The sequence below is a fragment of the Phoxinus phoxinus genome, assembly GCF_949152265.1.
Source record: "Phoxinus phoxinus genome assembly, chromosome: 14".
In the NCBI taxonomy this organism is placed as follows: domain Eukaryota; kingdom Metazoa; phylum Chordata; class Actinopteri; order Cypriniformes; family Leuciscidae; genus Phoxinus; species Phoxinus phoxinus.
The window spans coordinates 17,371,557-17,390,566 of NC_136889.1; the positions used below are offsets into that span (position 1 = coordinate 17,371,557).

Below are 19,010 nucleotides of genomic sequence, written 5' to 3' on the forward strand. Positions count from 1 at the left end.
TGTAACAAATAAGCAGAGGATTTAAGTACGAAGGAATTTTTCTTGACTTTTATTTTGGCATGTTTCCTTAGCCGGGGACATTCATGGTGCCTTAAACTCTCTTCCTTCACAGTTTATTATGCATTGATTGTGTAACAAGTTCACATGCTAGACAGTAGTACACATCGAAACAACGAAAACCGAGATCTTAATGGATTTCGCGTTAAACGAATAAATCATTTGAAAGAGTCGGGTCGTTGTGAAGGTTTGTTGTTTATTGCTAGGCTTTTTTGAAGTGTGAGTTAAGTTGAGGACAACCAACAATAATAATATGCTAGCAGTTAGCATTTAGCACATAAGCCAATACTATTGCTTAAAAAACTCTTTCAATTGTTTTTATTTGTTTTTATAATCAAATATCAGTATAACCACATTTGTCTGGTCAATTAATTTGTCGCGTTGTTATTGTGCGTTAGTGTGAAAACCGAGGCTGTTATAGCATTCAGTTATTGTGGGTGTCTTTTGTTGTGTTCTTCAGTGACTGTAGCTAATTGCTCAAGGCATTTTTTTTTTTTACCATATAGAGATAAATACTAGAAGAATTGACTTAATGATTCTATATATAAGTCATTATCAATTATTGTAGAGTTTCCCTGTTATTGTAATACTCTTACTTTGGTGCCTAATTAAATATGTCCAAAGTTACAGTCTTAGATCATCCTTATTCACAGTTACTTAACAATGCCAGTAGAAGGTAACAAGGACCAGGCCCTGCCTCCCATGTCCAGCCCTGTCAGTGCCCTTACTCCTGGAGTCCAAGAAGACAATGGCCTTTCCATCCCAGGAAGCAGTAAGGAAGAGCCAGCGGCTACATGTCCGGAGAATGTTGAGGCACAGAATCCTAGAAAATCGCAGCCCCTACTCCAGATCAACCGTCAGGAGATCCGATCAGTGGACCACAACTCTCAGGCTGCTGAGCTGCAGGGACTGGGAGTGGATGTATATGACCAAGATGTTCTCGAGCAAGGTGTGTTGCAGCAGGTGGACAGGGCCATTCAGGAGGCCAACCAGGCTGCGGCCAAAGCAGAGGCAGAGAAAGAATATGAGTCCGTACTGGATGACGTCAGGTGAATTTATGCTTCCTTTGTTGATCTTGAAACATTGAACATGTAAATCTGTCAAAGAATGAAATCTCAGTGTGAATGCTGGAATGTGACGTCATTGTAATTGGCTTTTAATGTATTTCAGGTCATGTACAAGTGCTTTGAAGCACATCAACAAAATTTTAGAGCAGTTAGCTCCTTATGCTGCCTCGAGCAAGGACATCAGTCGGAAAATTGAATCTGTCAAACGACAAAAAGAGAACAAGGTTAGCATATGCTGGAATCTGGATTGTTGTTATTATTAATATTATAATTTTTTGCTTGGTTTTTCATATACCACTATAGATTTGATGTTGTTGGAAATGTATTAGATATCTGCCATCTCATAAGGTGTGTATATATATATATATATATATATATATATATATATATATATATATATATATATACACACACACACACACTTTACATTCATAACGAAAAAGAGCTTGTAATTTTCAATAACGGATTGCTGTTTTGTTTTTTTAAAAACCTTACCTCTCAATACTTCAGAATCCTGTTATCTTTTACAGGAGAAGCAGTTAAAAAAGATCAGAGCCAAGCAGAAGAGATTGCAGGCTGTTCTTGATGGAGAGGATATCCAGAAGCTTGAGGCAGAATTATTGATTGAGGATGACGAAGGTAAGTTTGAAGCACAATCCTTTGCAGAAGCTTTACATGCATTATTAGCCTTATCATTGGTGCATCATACATTCCTTTGATCTTGCTGAACAATCACTTTGCTGATATGCCGTGGGCGCCATAAATTATACACTTTCAGAATGTCTGTATCTTGGATGTTTGTTTATTATGCTATTGTGGGACCAGTAGTGGTACTTTTTAAGGGGCAACGCTGGCGCCTTGGGATTGTTTTAAATGTTTTGGTCTTTTTTATCTTATTTTCTCTATATATTGTTTTGTAAACACAAAACTGCACAGCATATTTGAAATTTTGGACCACTGCCTCGATCAGTTGAAATAAATTGTAATATTGACAATTATTGCTTTTAAATATTATTTTAAAATTTATAATAAAACAATAAATTCTTTAATGCAATTTAAATATTTGTTTATGTTCAGTGTTTTCAGAGGTTATTTATTTATTCATTCATTCTTTAAGAAACACCTTGTACACATTTACACAAAATGTTACGGAATGGCTGTATCATGGAAAGTGTGACTTAATTTCTCTCATTGTGTTCCATTGAATGTTTGCTTTAAAATGCTTTCATGACAATAGTGGAAGTAATCTCTATACTCTGTTTGTCTCTGTTAGAACCAGGCCCATCCACTCTGGGCAGCATGCTTATGCCAGCTCAGGAGTCCGAATGGGAAGAGCTCATCCGCACAGGTCACATGACCCCCTTCGGTTCACGGATCCCTCAAAAGCAAGAGAAGAAAGAGCCGCGGAAGGTTATGCTCAGTGAGAACTCAGGATTTGACAAGTACCTCGATGATCAAGCCATGTTAGCGGATAGCAGGAAGAGACCCATCTTAAAGAAGAAGATCACCAAGAAGCTCTCAGGAGAGACGACGCATGGCAAAGAGCAAAAGAACGGATCCCTCTCCAGCAAAGATAAGAAGCTCCAAAAGCGAATGCGTAAGCTCCAGAGGACCGCCTTGAGGGCTCACCCCAAAGCTAGGCCCAAGGTGGAGAAGGAGCTGTCCCGAGCCAGGAGGAGGAAAGGCGATGGAGAACAGACGTCAGATAGCGAGGGTTCGGAGTATGTCACGAGTGATGAGCTGATGGACCCTGAGGAACCAGAGAGAGATGATGATGATGAGTTCTGGGTGGATAAAGATGAAGAATACGAACTTAAACCGTTCAAGAAGAAGAACCAGGCCAAAACCAGGAAACCCAAGAAGGAGGACGAGAGCGACGAGTACATCCCTAGCAGCTCAGAGGATGAAGACTCTCGGAAAGGCGGAAAAGTCAAGAAATGTAAAGATGATGGAGATATCGAGTGTTACAGGCAAAGGATTAGGTAAGTTTAGTCTGAATCCATCATTTCCTAAACTGTCACAATCATTACTGTCAAAGGCCATTCATACGTTTAGTTACTTTGCCTAGCATGTATGCTAGAACAGATAGCCTAATCCACTGATGAAATTGGCTGCTGTTCCTTGACTAAGCAAATTCTATGCCTATTCATATTTTCTCATTATGGTATGCATGTATTTATTCCAGTGTTAACGTGCAAATAGATGGAAGCATACCTAACAAGATTTATGCATTCGTATTTATAGTAAGCAAATTGAGTTGGCATGCTCTCTTTCTCTCCATAGTTTGGTTTAAATGTGAATGCAGCCACTCTCTTCTGCTATGGTGGAGCGCAGCAATGCTGAGTGGTGGAGGAAAGGGGGGAAAAACATAATTAACTGAACCAATGCTTAGTCTTGACTTAATTACAAGTGCAGTCTCGGAAGCCCCAGATAAAGGGAACAGTTTCATTGCGGAGTGACAGGACCAACCCCAAATGAAGATGGATTTTTTTCCCTACACTCCTCTCTCCGTTCCTTTCTTGGGGAGCTCAAACTCCTAATTGTCTGTATCAATCTTAATTTGCTTTTCTGACGACACTACCACTAACTGCTGTAGCTTTCCCTGAAGCCAGAAGTGGGTCAATTAAATCTGGCCTGCTGGAGTGAGGGGCAGAGGAAGGGAAAGGTCTCTCGCTCTTGCTCTCACTCTCTCTTCTGTTTCTGTCTTTGTCTGTCTGTAGTCTTTTGGCTAGGAAATTAAAAACCGAGGCCAGGGACTTTTGGTACCTGAGTGTACCTTGCTGACTTTCCCATTGGAGGCATCTTTAACGGAGTCAAATTTTAAATGTCAGCAGTAGACTTGTTTTAGTTTGAGAAGATCGTTAATCAAATACGTTATGTGAAGTCTTCAGCATGGGAAATGTCTCCATGGGGTCTGTCATTTAGCTTGACACTGTGTCCACACCGGTTTGTGGCCTGTTTCTATTTTCTATTAACACGACGATGTACGGCTACTCAAGCCATTTTGTTACTGAAACTTGTGCTTAGTAGTCGGCCGATAAGGATTTTGTTTTGGCCGTGCTGATATCCTAGAGAGAAGGGTTGCCAATATTAGTATGCCAATATAAATCTGATATATACAGTATGTCTCACTTATATCACATTTCATTTTAAAATTTGAAATCTTTATGGGCGAAAAAATCTGTAAAATACAGAGATTTGCACTTTAGATAGCCAATGCTGATATCTTAGAGTGCAAGGTGATCAAAGGCCAATGTAAAGCCGATATATATTGTATCACACTTGCATCACGTTTCATTTAAAGATTGGAAATGAATGAATGCAATGCAATGAAATTTATATTGATTTTATATGATATTATTTGGAAACAAATCAATGTGAACAGAATAATTTTAAGTTGGAAAAAAAACCTATAAAGTAAACAGTTTTTTTCATTAGATAGCAACTTCTTGATTCTGTAGTCCTAGTTGATAGTTGGTGAATGTACAGTGATTATGTGCAGCTTCAAGAGGCTTCAAGCTGATGCCGGTTGTGAAGAGAGCATTACAAATGTAGTGGTAATGTTGTGGTTTTGTTTTCTTGCAGGAAGTGGAAAAGGCAAAGACTTCGGGAAAAAGAGGCAAAGAGACAAGCAGGGGAAGAGGAGACTGAGGAGAGTGAAGCGGAGTTTGATGAAGGATTTAAAGTGCCTGGTTTCCTTTGGAAGAAACTCTTCAAGTATGGCTCGCACAAATCACACATACTCTCATACTGAAAGAAAACAATCAATAACTTACACATACAATGGCTGCGTCTGAAAGCTTAAAAATGCTGCCTTCGGGGGATGCGTTCCGAGGTAAGAAGGCATCATGGCCCGCTTGAATCCAGTGTTAGCTTCATTTCTTCATCTTCATCAGATTGATTTTTAAAGGCAGCATAGATGTATCTTTCGCTGCCTTTGATATAATCCCACAATCCTGTGCATTCCATTCCGTGACTGTTTAGCGAAACAAATAAAGATTGCCTGAAAGTTGCGGTTGGTGGTCAGTTTGTGTGTAAATGTACATTTTTGACCAACGTTTTCAACTTTTGATGTCATTTATAGTGAGAAATCTTAACGTGGATCTTTACGTTTCGTGAGGTGCAAACCTTGCCTGCAAAGTCATCGCCTGATAAAGCAGCGAGGCAACAAGTCAGCTGCCTAAGTTTTCCGACACAGCCAATGTGAAATATTAAGTGTACAAAAATTACTCACAATTTTAAATTCATGAGTCCTGAAAGCTGAGCTGTGAAGTGCTTTAGGCTTAGAAAGAAGTACTCAGGCTGTTGTGTTCTGGATGTGTTTTACAGCACATCAATTGGGCAACACTTATGGCCCATTTATCCAGAATCAATAGTGATAATGGCTCTATGATTAATTCATCAGCCACTGTGTTTGTGTTTGTGCTGTGACTGCGTTTTGTGTGACAAAGCGTTTGCTTTTGTTGTCCAGGTATCAGCAGACAGGTGTCAGGTGGATGTGGGAACTGCACTGCCAGCAAGCAGGAGGCATTCTGGGAGACGAGATGGGCCTGGGCAAGACGATAGAGATAATTGCCTTCCTGGCAGGCCTGAGCTACAGCAAGCTAAAAACACGTGGCTCCAATTACAGGCAAGGGACCCTACATGCTTGTAGACTTGTACTGTATTTATCGCATTTAATTTCTGAAAATCTTTTTCCACCTCAGAATACAAATAATTTCTATGGAAGAATAAAAATTATACACTGCATATTATTTATATATTATAATTACGTAGATATAGTTGAATATCTTTATCTGAGGTGGAAATGGGCTTGCATAGTATTTATACCTTCTCTTGCTCTCTGTCTTTCTTTCTTTCTTTCTTCATTCTGTCTTTGTGCAGAAGTCTCTTCCTTTCCAAAACACGCTCATCATCATCAGCCACCGAGTCCAACATGCACCCATACATGTGTACAAACACTCATAAACACGAGCACACATAAACACAGACGTCAGCTGTCTCCCCCACCCCTCCCAGACTCAAAGTCTCGATTGCGATGAATATTTCAGCAGCTGGATTTCTGGTGGAGAGAGGTTTGCCGTGAATTATTAAAGACGTTTCAATTATGATATTCCTCTAATTCTCTTAGTGGCGACATCAAAGGAGAAACAAGGACGTGACATGAAATAGAGACTGCTTGTTGGGAGGGGAGGGTGGAAAATGAAACATGAAACATGTAATTAAACACGTTTAAGGTAGTGCCTTTTTACTTTTTTTGCTTTTCTTGCCAAACACTCTCGGGGTGGAGGCCCTCATGGCTGGTCAATAAGCTGTCTGGCGTCACCCATCCGCAAATTGATTGTTTGCAAACTCAATTATGGCTCGCTATCAATGGCTTTCACAATCCGGAATATCATATCAAGCCGTAATGCTCCTAAAGCCATTTAGTGCATGTTTTTTCAGTTCATTTTTTTAGTGAACACTCACATGGAGAGGAAGACACGAACAGCTGTGGTGTAAGCTCATGGGGTTCGTCACCTTAAAGTTTAGTGTGTAATTGCAAGTAAAACATTTTAGTTGGATTTCTCCAAAATGTAATTTGAACCATCAGCCAGTAATTATATTGACACACAACTTACCCTCATTTCGATAAGGATGACATCACTGAAAATAATGTTACTTGTTCAGTAAGTGAGTCAGATGATGATTCACTTACTGCTGTGATGGATTCAATTCAGTGAGGAATTGGCCCACTATATTTTACTGTATGAAAATATACAGTATGTGTTTTTATGTATGTATGTTTGTGTGTGTGTTTGTATATATATATATATATATATATATATATATATATATATATATATATATATATATACACAGGTGAAACTCGAAAAATTTTAACATCATGCAAAAGTTAATTTATTTCATTAATTCAACTTAAAAGGTGAAACTAATATATTATATAGACTCATTACATGCAAAGTGCAAGCCTTTATTAGTTATAATTTTGATGATTATGGCTTACAGCTTATGAAAACACCAAAGTCAAAATTAGAATATTAGCTGTAAGCCATAATAATCAAAATTATAACTAATAAAGGCTTGAAATATCTCACTTTGCATGTAATGATCTATATAATATGTTAGTTTTACCTTTAAAGTTGAATTACTGAAATAAATGAACTTTTGCATGATATTCTAATTTTTCCAGTTTCACCTGTACAAACATACTGTACATACAGTAAAACATAGTGTAGTCCAAGTCCTCACTGAATTTAATCCATATATTTTTATTGATTCATTTAAATGTCATATATTTCTGTGATGGCAAAGCTGAATTTTCAGCAGCCATTTCTCCAGTCTCGCATAATCCTTCAGAAATCATTCTAATTTGATGAATAAAAAAAGTAAAAAGAACATTTATTTGAATAAATTAAACAATCCTTTTATGACATCATAACTCTTTACTGTCACTTTTTATCAATTTAATAAATTCTTAATAGTATTATTTTCCCATTTGCTATATATTAATAGCTCCTATTAATTTCTAATAAAAAAAAATCATACTTACCCCAAATTCTTATATATATATATATATTATTGCTTTGGTGCTGAGAAATGCTGTGCAGGAATGATTTTTAATCGAAGGCTTTCATTTACCCCAAATGAAAAGCAGATGACTTATTGCATATTAAACACCTAGTAAAAACATAGTTTCTCCAGTGTTGTGACCACATTCCCTTCTCCTATAGGTATGCTGGACTGGGGCCCACGGTCATTGTGTGTCCGGCTACAGTCATGCATCAGTGGGTGAAAGAGTTCCACGCATGGTGGCCTCCTTTCCGTGTTGCTGTCCTCCACGACACGGGCTCCTTTACCAGCAAAAAGGTGAGACGCTCTGCTGGAGCTGAGGATGTCCATTCTTGAGACTTCCATAATGTAAACTGTTTTGTTTACTCTCAACATATGTAATATCAGTGCTCTAACTTTTCTATACAAGCAACATGACAACAAGATTAAGATGAACTGTGTCGCTTCGGCCTGTAACGTGTATGCCAGCGTGAGATTTTCCCCTTGTCAGCAAATATCCTAGTGTGTGGAGTCGAATTGGCTCCAAGGAAATGTTAAATTAATTAAAGCTAAGGTAGCAGGAGCTGCTGTGGGGCGGCTGTGAAGTGTTTACTGTGAGTGGTATTCACTGCCCCCCTCCCCATCCTGCCTGACACAGTGATTAATGGGGGCTGTTGTCTGGCAGTCCGTGCTTTGCCCTCTAGGTGGAGAGTTGGTCTCAAGAGCTTGTGGGAGAGAGACAGAGGAACGTTTATGCAGCGTTGGCACCTAATGATACCGCCTTCACGCTAACACTAACACTCCTGTAGAGCAGATGTACCTGATTAATTGGCTACAAAGTAAAAAAAAAAAAAAAAAAGTGTAAAGGGGGGGTTGGGAACAGAGGTTAGTCGCTTTGCACGTCTATAATTGGAACACTCTTGAGACCGTTCATGTGAGACGTCAAAGCAGACGTATAGACTCGTCATTCTGATGAAGACGCTATCGCCAGGGGCCTGATACCGGCAACCTATTGCAATTTCCTCAATTTAATTAACAGCCAAAAAAGACATTGTGTTGCGAGTTTACTTTATTCCTTATTTTCAGGAGAAGCTCATCCCGGAAATAGTGGCAGGTCACGGCATCCTCATCACTTCCTACTCGTACATACGCATTATGCAAGATTACATCCAGAAGTACGACTGGCATTACATCATCCTGGATGAGGGCCACAAGATTAGGAACCCCAACGCTGGGGTGACTATGGCATGCAAGCAGGTGACCGTTGCTTTCTTTTCAGAGATTTTTCCTGCATTTTACAATCAAGCTGTCGAATAAAGACTCTCGGTTCTCACAAAGCAAGCTAGTTGACCTTTTGGAAATGAACTTGGTTCAGTCTGCATCAAGTTATATGAGCTCCAGAGCTATTGATCGCTATATTAAAAAAATCAATTGGAAATTTCGCAACACTTTGATTTGGTATTGAATAAACTGAAGCTAATGGAGCTTTAAAACCAAATCCATCTTAAATGGGGTTTCATTGTCAAGTAGTATCTGACCGCTTGCACAGGTAGGCTTCTAAAACTATTTTGATTACTTGATTAACTTACATCTTATTATGAAGGATTGTCCCTGATTTCTTCTTCTTTTTTTCGGACACAGTTCCGGACACCCCACCGTTTCATCCTCTCGGGCTCACCCATGCAGAACAACCTCAAAGAGCTGTGGTCGCTCTTTGACTTTGTGTTTCCAGGGAAGCTGGGGACCCTGCCCGTCTTCATGGAGCAGTTCTCTGTGCCCATTACCATGGGAGGATACTCTAATGCGTCTCCAGTTCAGGTGAACCACTCATCACCCAGAGCTTACTGATCAGTGCAGTTAAAATTCTCTTATTATTCATATATAAACCTATCATTTACATCAAATATAACGGCATAATGAGCGCAGAACACACTGTATATTACACTGAGATGGAAGTGCCTGTATTAATTCAAAGGCATATAAAAACCTTCTAACAGCGTACTGATGGCTGCATGGTGAATGGAATGTAGATGTGCCATTATTAGGAAACCTTTTTAATAGCACACTTACTTTATGGATTTCATTTCCGAACTGCTTTAAAAGGCTATTGATGTTTCCTTTGCCAATAATAAAAACCTTTACTAATTATTAATGTTATTAAATGGTTGAAGATAGCTAACCCCTGACTCATGGTGCTCTCTCCTTTCCCAGCTGTCTGCATAGTCCTGCTGACCACCCTCATACGTTCATAAATTTTCTTTTAGTGTATATTCATTTGAGAAATGAGAGAAGACTTTACAATCTTGCAATTAGAATTTACACACTTTATGCAGAACATATTTCTTTGCACCAAAAATATATGAAAAATGAACTAACGTCTGTCCTAAGCACTAATTCAAATAATGTTGCGTGTGTGTGTGCGTGCGCGTGTGTGTGTGTGTGTGACATTCTACTTTAAAAATATGTGTTTTAGAGTTTAAATCTGGAGGGTTTTTTTGTTTATAAAAAAGAAAAGAAACATTTTGATATTATAGAAATTTTTAAGAGCCTTTTAAACGTGTATCTAATTATTTTATAATTATGCATGCAGCTTTTATGACAGTATATTAATTCAGAGACAAATTTATTTTTTAAAGTACAAATATTCTTTCACATTGCATGACTATTTAAAACGAACTAGGGGAAAATAAAGGGATTTGGAAAAAATTGTGGAAAAAGTGATAATGAAATTATTGAAGAAATGAATGAAAACTAACAGGTCTTGAATGAAACCTGAAGTCTTGAGCTTTTTTGCAGCCAGCTCTATTATGAAGCATATGCTGTATCACTACTTATTCACACATCTAACCTCTCTCTCTCTCTCTCTTTTGTCCTCTCAAATGGGCCCTAATCTGGGCTCGGTGTATGCCCTGCAGTGTTGTGGTTCCACTGCAGGCTTTCTTTTGATCTGCGAACCCCTTTAAATTACAGCTATATGGCATTTGGCCTAACGCTGGATCAGGAGAACATTATTGATAAAAGAGTGTAGCCCCCCTCTGGAGTCCAGCAGCACTCTTATGAATCTTTAATGTGTCAATCTGCTGATAGGAGGAGAGAAAGAGAACAAGCGGCTGTTGACATGCCTCAGGACACACTCATTTGTTTGGCTTTCATAAAATGTATTGAAGTGGATGCTTTTTAATTAGCCACAAACGTAAACATATTGTAGTTGGTGTGTTTGCTTGCAAAAAGTTAAAACATATACACTACTGTAAGTTTGGGGTCTGTAAGATTATTTAATGCTTTTGAAAGAAGTCTCTTATGCTCACCAAAGCTGCATATATTAAATAAAAATACATATTATATTTAATCAAAATAATATTGTGAAAATGCATTATAATTTATAATAATTTATTCCTGTAATGACAAAGCTTTATTTACAGCAGACATTACTCTGATTTTTAGAGACATTACTATGATCCTTCAGAAATCATTCTAATATACTGTATTGGTGTTAAATAATTAATATTATCAGTGTTGAACACTGTTGTGCTGCTTTAATATTTTTGTGGAGACCTTTTTTTGTTGTCACAAATGGATTTATTTGTTTCATTTATAATCCTCAGGTCCAGACAGCCTATAAATGTGCTTGTGTTCTTCGTGACACGATTAACCCTTACCTGCTGAGGAGAATGAAGGCTGATGTGAAAGCAAACCTCTCTTTACCTGACAAAAACGAACAGGTAACCATGCAATACTTAAAAAGAAGTGAATCTGTACTCCACTAGTTATCTTTGTATTCCTTGCATGACAACATCACTTGCTTTTTAGGCTAGTTAGTTCATATTGGGGGGTTTTTTCTGAAAAGTAGTTCCAAAGAAAGTCAAAGCATCAAGCTTGAAACATTGAAACTTCCTAGTGTTGTAATAATCAAATATATGTTGACTACAAGCCAAACATCAACTCAATAACAGCCCATAATGTGTTATTGTCCAAACAGGTCCTGTTCTGCAGATTAACAGAAGATCAGCGGGAGGTTTACCAGACTTTTTTGGACTCCAAAGAGGTTTATCAGATTCTGAATGGAGACATGCATGTAAGGGATACATGTGTAAAACACCAGTGTGATTGCTCAAAATTGATGATCCTCTATTCCCCACTATGTATAAAGCCTTATTTATTATTATTCAGTCCACTTGGGAGTGGTGACATCCCCTATCATTATATGTTCACACACAGTTGTGTTCAAATAAATAGCAGTGCATTAATAAAAGTGAATAAAGTGCAAATATTTTTCAATAGCTTTTATTTCCATATTTCAAATGTACTGAAAACATTACGCATTCAATTCCAAATTAAAGCTTATCAAGTCTGCGTTATTCTTTTACAGGAAGCAAAGAAAAGGATTATTAATCTGTTAAAAAAAATAGCAGTGTTGACTCCACTTTAAATTACTGAACTGCATATTTAGTTGCATAACCATTGTTTTTGATAACTTCTGTGCATCTGCGTTGCATCGAGTCAACCAACTTCTGGCACCTAGAAACAGGGATTTCAGCCAAGGATGAACAAAACTACGTTCCACAGTTCCTGTGAATTTTTGGGTTTTGCTTCAGAAACTGCATTTTTAATATCACCAATGGTGTTGAGGTCATTTTCTTTCCGCGTGTTTCAGGTTTTGGTTGCCATTTTAAAGCATTTGAGAACATTTTAGCTGAGCATCCTATAATTTGCTGAACTTTTTTTTTTAATTTTCCCCTCACAAATCAACTTTATCAAATGCCATGACAGTTGGGTTTGGTGTTTTTCCATTACACTATTACATCTACAAGTTAATTTTTTGCAAGGCAGATATATCACTACTATTAATAACAATGGTTCATAAAGTAACTGATTTTGTACTGCTATTTTTTTTAAACACAATTGTGCTTGTTTAAAAGAGTGTAAAGAAAAAAACATTTAGAGATCTTCTGGAATTTGTACAGTGGGATGTTTGAACACTCCAAAGTCAAGTAGTGGGATTCAAAATCTAATTTAAACCGAGAAATAAAGTTTTAGTATTTTAAGGCATTTTATCATGTAAAATGATTAAGAAATATGTATGATTTGCCATTATTTCCTGGTCACTAAAAATGATCATTCTGTCAAGTTATCCAGGACAACATGATCAACAGGTTTAAAACAAACGTGTGTAGTTCGTACAGCTCAAGCACAGCTCTCATAAAAGCAAACATAGGTCAAACTGTACTAATACAAACTTGCTCAAATATTTGACGACTTTTCACGCAAATGTTTATGCTGACACTAATGTGAAATGGAAAAAGTACTAAATATGTAAAACTAGACTTGAACTATTAGTAATATGTGTACAGATACTTTTGATTTACTGTGAATTACCTTATTGCAAGGATGCAGAATCTGTTTAATTGTCAAATTTATCAGCCTTGCACACCTGTGAAGATGCTTGCCTTGTTGCATAAAAAAAATAGTCCTTGTGAACTATTGACTCTCTTTATGTGCAGTGTCACAGCAAGGAAAAGCTCCTTTATACAAACTATTCATCACAATGCTCTAAATGTGTTTTGAGCAGACAAAAGCTGTGGGTTGCAGAGCAGTTTACAAACCCCTCTTATGTGGTCACAAACTCCATTAAGCCACATATATAATGCAAAGACTGCTGCATTTACTTCAAGGAAGAGACTTCACTTTGCTCTGGTCAATTACCTTCATTAAATTAACCAAGTTTATTAATATTAAGATTTGTGTTTCCTATTTCTTACATGGAAAGAGAGAATTGTTTATCTCCCTCCGTTAAAAGTATTACCATATCCATCCGGTGTATTAATCTCAATCCCCCACCCTGTGGTTCTAGGTCTTCTCTGGCCTCATAGCTCTGAGGAAGATGTGCAACCACCCGGATCTGTTCACAGGCGGGCCGCGGCTGCTCCGAGGCATCCCTGATGACCAGCTGACCGAGGAGGAGCACTTCGGTTACTGGAAACGCTCTGGGAAAATGATTGTGGTGGAGTCACTGCTGCGCCTGTGGTTCAAACAGGGACACCGAGTGTTGCTTTTCACCCAATCCAGGCAGGTCAGTAAGAAAGGAGCGGTGAAAAGAAGGATGGACAAAATGCACAACGGCAAAGTTGCGATTGGGAGATTTCAGACAAATTCACATAAGTAGATCCATCAGGCCGTCGCTGAAGTAAAGAAGTGCGAATAAACCCACAGTATTGATGGATAAGCTGCACTCTCACCATCTCCAGCAGAACCACTAAAGGACCAATAAAGTTATTATGTCATTTTGCCCTCTAATAGAATTCATTAGGAGATCTTATTGCATTGTAGGGTGTCTGTCAAGACCCAGCTGTCTTTGTTCAATAGAAATGAGATTTGGCTTCAGAGAGAACCTAAAACCCACACAGTTGGTACTTCTGTACATGTAATATTAATCTCACTTAATCCTATTAGCACTAATCCTGTTCTTTATGCTCTGTCTGAAACCCTTTCTCCCACACACACACACACAGATGCTGGAGATCTTGGAGGTGTTCGTGAGGGAGAATGGCTTCTCCTATCTCAAAATGGATGGCACCACTACCATTGGGTCCAGACAGCCTCTCATTGCTCAGTACAACGAGGTAAATATGAGATAGCAGTGCGTGTTTTATGCTCTCGTTGATGGTAATGGTGCTTTTGAAGTTGTTTTTTCTCCCCTTTTTACAGAACAAGGACATCTTCGTCTTCATCCTGACAACAAGAGTTGGAGGTTTGGGAGTCAATCTGACTGGAGCAAATCGGGTTGTAATCTACGACCCAGACTGGAACCCTAGCACAGACACTCAGGTCTGCCAAAGCTGTATTTCACATCCAAAACGCATGTTTTTGCTGTACCTGATGCAAAATGTTCCGCTTGTAGCATGCACTGCTGATCGGTAATGATCTGAACTATTGACCTCTTCCTGTAGGCTCGTGAGCGTGCCTGGAGGATCGGGCAGAAGCAGCAGGTGACGGTTTACAGGCTGCTGACAGCTGGAACTATTGAGGAGAAGATTTACCACAGGTTAGTTTCCTGGGACTGGGCATTGAGATGGAGCTGGTAATGGTGAGGAGGACTATTACAATCCATAATGTCCTACTTCTGTCTGCAGGAGCTCAATAGACAGTAATTGAAATGCATTATTTTTTTAATTAGATATCAACACAAATTCGCTAATTGGTCGCTAAAGGCGGTCGTAGACTACTGGGTTATTTGTAGGGAGGCAATGGGAATTTCGAAACACGGCGAAGAGTGGGATTGTTGGCATATTAATTTTGCAATTTCAAACTAACCTGCATTTGTTAAGCTGATAAAACGTCCAGCAGGGTGAGATTTTGGCATGTCAGTGTTTAGGCTATAAAGGATATCGTTCAGGAAATGTGGGGCTAGAGTGTATCTAAATGGCGATTAAAAAAAACAACTACAGTATTTCTTGTCTCTTTCCATAGACAAATCTTCAAACAGTTTCTCACCAACCGAGTGCTGAAAGATCCTAAGCAGAGACGGTTTTTCAAGTCTAACGACATTTATGAACTTTTCACGCTGAGCAATCCTGACGGCTCCCAGGGAACAGAAACCAGTGCAATATTTGCAGGTAATTCATGGATATGTTTGTATGCATTACAATTTGAGCATATTTTCTTTGCAAGAACAGCTCTGTTCATTTGGCTGATGTGACTAAGAGGAGATGTGTTAAAATCAGGCAATGTAAATAGAATTTTAAAACATTTTTGGTACACCTTCAGAAAAACAAATGCTAAAAGCTTGTTACTGGGGCAGTACCCTTAAAGGGACAACTTTGTACCTTATCTACTCCTAAAAGGTGTATATTATTAACTTAGATTAATAATATGAACCCTTAAAGTACTACAATGCAACTTTCAGGGGTAAATAAGATACAAAGATGTCCATTTGTAGATACAGTACAGAACTCTTCTGAATTGTGTTGTATGTTTTATTATTTCATAGGCACAGGATCAGATGTGCAGGTTCCAAAAAGACACAAGACCTCTCGTCCATCTCAGGGGACCTTGAGACCATCACAGTCTCATTCATCTGCATTTTGCGTTGAAGACCAAGATTCCACATCTCTATCAGGAAACAGAAACGGTACCTCAGTCAACGGTCTCTCAAACAACAGTGTTTCTGGGCCACCGAACAATAACCTTGAACCTCATTCCATTGCTGACCGTTTGACAAACAGCACTAGTAAAGATCTTTCTTCTACGAACAGCCCTCAAAAGCACAGAGAGAAGAAAAAGCACTGTGAAATGCCAGAAAAGGACACGTTACCCTCAGACGGACCCAAGCGTAAGCATAAAAAACGCAAGCACTCTGAGGATGTCAGGTTTGATGGCTGCCGTATTTCTCACCTGGTGAAGAAAAAGAGATACAAGAAAGAGGAAGAGGAGGAGGAGGGAAAAAATGAGAAAAAGAGTGACGATTATGTTCTAGCCAAACTCTTTAAAAAATCAGGGATACACAGTGTCATGAAGCATGACTCCATCATGGAGTCATCGAACCCTGACTATGTACTTGTGGAAGCTGAGGCCAATAGGGTTGCGAAGGATGCGCTGAGAGCTCTGAAGGTCTCCAGGCAAAACTGCAGGCTGCCTTTCTCAAGAGCGGCTACGACAGCAACCCCACCTCCAGTCAAGTATGTCTCCTTTAAAGGGTTATTTGTGAAAATTGAAATTTGTAAAAATGAAAATTGTTATTAGGGCTGCTAAACGATTAATCGCATCCAAAATAACAGTTTGTGTTTACATAATAAATGTGTGTGTACTGTGTATAATTATTTTATATATTTAAATACACACACGCTTGTATATATTTAAGAAATATTTGCATGTATATACTGTATATAGATTTATATATAATTTATATTATATCTAAATTATAAATATTTTATATATAAATAACACATTTTTCTTAAATATATACATGATTGTGTGTGTATTTATATATACAAAATAATTATACACAGTACACACACATTTATTATGTAAACACAAACTGTTATTTTGGATGCGATTAATCGTTTAACAGCCCTAATTGTTATTAATTACTCACCCTCATGTCGTTCCAAACCCGTAAGACTTTCATTCATCTTCGGAACACAAATGAATATATGCCACGACGCGTTATGTTGTGTTGATGTGAGAGTAGACGTTGTTGCGTGAACATGTGTTGAAGATTATATTTTGTAAATAAAGTACTTATGTTTTTTTCTTTTTTGCGCAAACAAAACTCGCGTCACTTCATAAAACTGAGGTTAAACCACTGGAGTCCCATGGATTACTTTTATGATGCTTTTACTACCTTTCTGGGTTTTGAAAGTGGTAGTTGCGTAGACTGTCAATGGAGGGACAGAAAGCTCTCAGATTTCATTAAGATCTTCATTTGTGTTCAGAAAATGAACAAATGTCTTACAGGTTTGGAATGACATGAGGATGAGTAATCAATGACAGAATTTTCATGTTTGGGTAAACTAACCCTTTAATTTTATATAACTGAACAATATTATGTGTCTTGTAATATTATAAAATGTCAATGATAAAATAAGGTTGTTTTAACATGCATTTTTCTCCTAGGAGAAGGTTTGGACAGAAGAAAAACTCACTTCTTTCTCAGTCATCTGGAACAACGGGAAAAGCAGCAGAGAAATGCAAGGTACGTCTATGTGGGTACAATATCCTGTGAACCCCCAATAAAATAATAAATGATGTTAAGCAAGTTTTTTTATATATAGGATGCAGATATTATAAAGAAGTCAGTGGTGAAGAAGCCAGGATCTGCTGCTCACTTCAGCGGTGATGGAGCACAGGAGGAATCTGCTTCTCTCTCCTCATCCTCTCTTCTCGCTAGAATGAGAGCCAGGAATCACCTCAATCAACCACAAAGACAAGAGGATGAGGAGGAGGAGGAAGAGAGAGGGACTCAGTCTGCCGCCGTGCACGCGACTCCTACAGAACACGATGAGCTTCTGGTCGACCTGAGGAACTTTGTGGCCTTCCAAGCTCAGGTGGATGGCCAGGCGAGCACCAAGGAGATCCTGGAGTACTTCACCCCAAGACTCACTTCCACACAAACACCAGTGTTCAGAGAACTGCTGAGAAATATTTGTGAGTTCCACAGACTTTCTGGGCAGGAAGGGATGTGGAAGCTAAAAGCTGACTTCAGGTAAATGGATTGCAGAAATGTGCAAATGCAATTCATTTCAATAAACTTTCCAGAACTTTCCAGGTTGGCCATAAAAAGTACAAAAATAATTGTATTGGCCCTATTATTGTAAAACACTCCTATTGTATGAAAAAAAAAAAAATCTCTTTTTATTGCTTTTTGTTTGCTTTTGTAAAATTCCTGGAAATTACTTGAACTTGGAAATTTTCTTGGTCAGGTAACTATTGATGAGACCAGTATGTGTTTTGCTGTACTATATTATAATACTATTGCAATACTATTGTAATCTTTTTTTTTAATAATGAAAAATGTACATTTATATATTGCTTCCACCCTAAAGGTGCTTGGTGTCAAATTGTTTACATGATGTTTTAGTGAGTAAAGGTGGCTTTGAAAGTTATAGCCAGCATTATTTAATGTCTTGAGAGTATCTACCTCTACCTCCCACTTAATGTTTGTTCATTGGGAACAAATGAGATTTAATGTAATTGCAATGTGTAAAGCCAGTGATGGAGTTTAGGGAATACTGTTATACGTTTGAACAATTAAATGTATTCATTAAAAGTTACCTAATAAACATCACCCTTTACATCAACTCCTTAGTACATTTTATTAATATGATCTAGGAAATTTAATGCATCAGATGAGCCGGAAGATGCACCACCTCACGAGGGCTTATCTGAGCTCATTTTGAAAAGAACAATGATTTTCTGTTGTTGCACATTAATCACAATGCCATGGGCTCTCAGGGACAGGGTTTTATTTCTTGTAAGTTAATGTGTCAGAAATTAGTGTTCGTCTTATATTGTTTGTCAGCGCGATTTACACAACCAATGACAAACAAACCGACCCTTTAAAAAAAAAAAAAAATCATAATAATAATTAAATTGTGCTTTTGTGTAAATACTAGTTTTCTCTTCAAACGAGAGCGAATGAATCATTAAAATAACTAACTGAAAATGCTTGTTTGAAACAATATAAAAGAAAACAACAGATTGACTTCATGAATTTATGCTCTGTTTCCGACCTCATTAAAACTTTATTCGTTTATGTAGCCGTTAATGGGCTCAGAATAATAGTAACTTACTTATTCGTTTGTAGTCTATTAACCAAAAAGTTGTCTTTTTTAATGG

General features: G+C 38.0%; 1 protein-coding gene across 1 annotated transcript; it reads left to right on the forward strand.

The window, feature by feature from the left end:
• The first annotated feature begins 108 nt into the window (after positions 1 to 108).
• ercc6 (excision repair cross-complementation group 6) lies at positions 109 to 18,277 on the forward strand. The gene is made up of 20 exons (XM_079634832.1): positions 109 to 244; positions 711 to 1,106; positions 1,228 to 1,348; positions 1,655 to 1,763; positions 2,398 to 3,106; positions 4,710 to 4,841; positions 5,596 to 5,754; positions 7,859 to 7,994; positions 8,763 to 8,933; positions 9,318 to 9,494; positions 11,282 to 11,398; positions 11,656 to 11,751; positions 13,528 to 13,746; positions 14,186 to 14,296; positions 14,382 to 14,501; positions 14,624 to 14,718; positions 15,144 to 15,289; positions 15,664 to 16,351; positions 17,289 to 17,367; positions 17,447 to 18,277. Exons 2-20 carry the CDS (start codon positions 721 to 723, stop codon positions 17,879 to 17,881), a joined length of 4,206 nt encoding a protein of 1,401 aa, XP_079490958.1. The 5' UTR covers positions 109 to 244; positions 711 to 720; the 3' UTR covers positions 17,882 to 18,277.
• The last annotated feature ends 733 nt before the right edge of the window (positions 18,278 to 19,010 follow it).

Bases quoted from the DNA above. Each gene is read 5' to 3' on its own strand.
- ercc6 (XM_079634832.1), top strand. From the start codon at position 721: ATGCCAGTAGAAGGTAACAAGGACCAGGCCCTGCCTCCCATGTCCAGC. The intron at 8,934-9,317 runs GTGACCGTTGCT...TTTCGGACACAG, and splicing joins TGACTATGGCATGCAAGCAG to TTCCGGACACCCCACCGTTT. The intron at 17,368-17,446 runs GTACGTCTATGT...TTTTATATATAG, and splicing joins AAGCAGCAGAGAAATGCAAG to GATGCAGATATTATAAAGAA.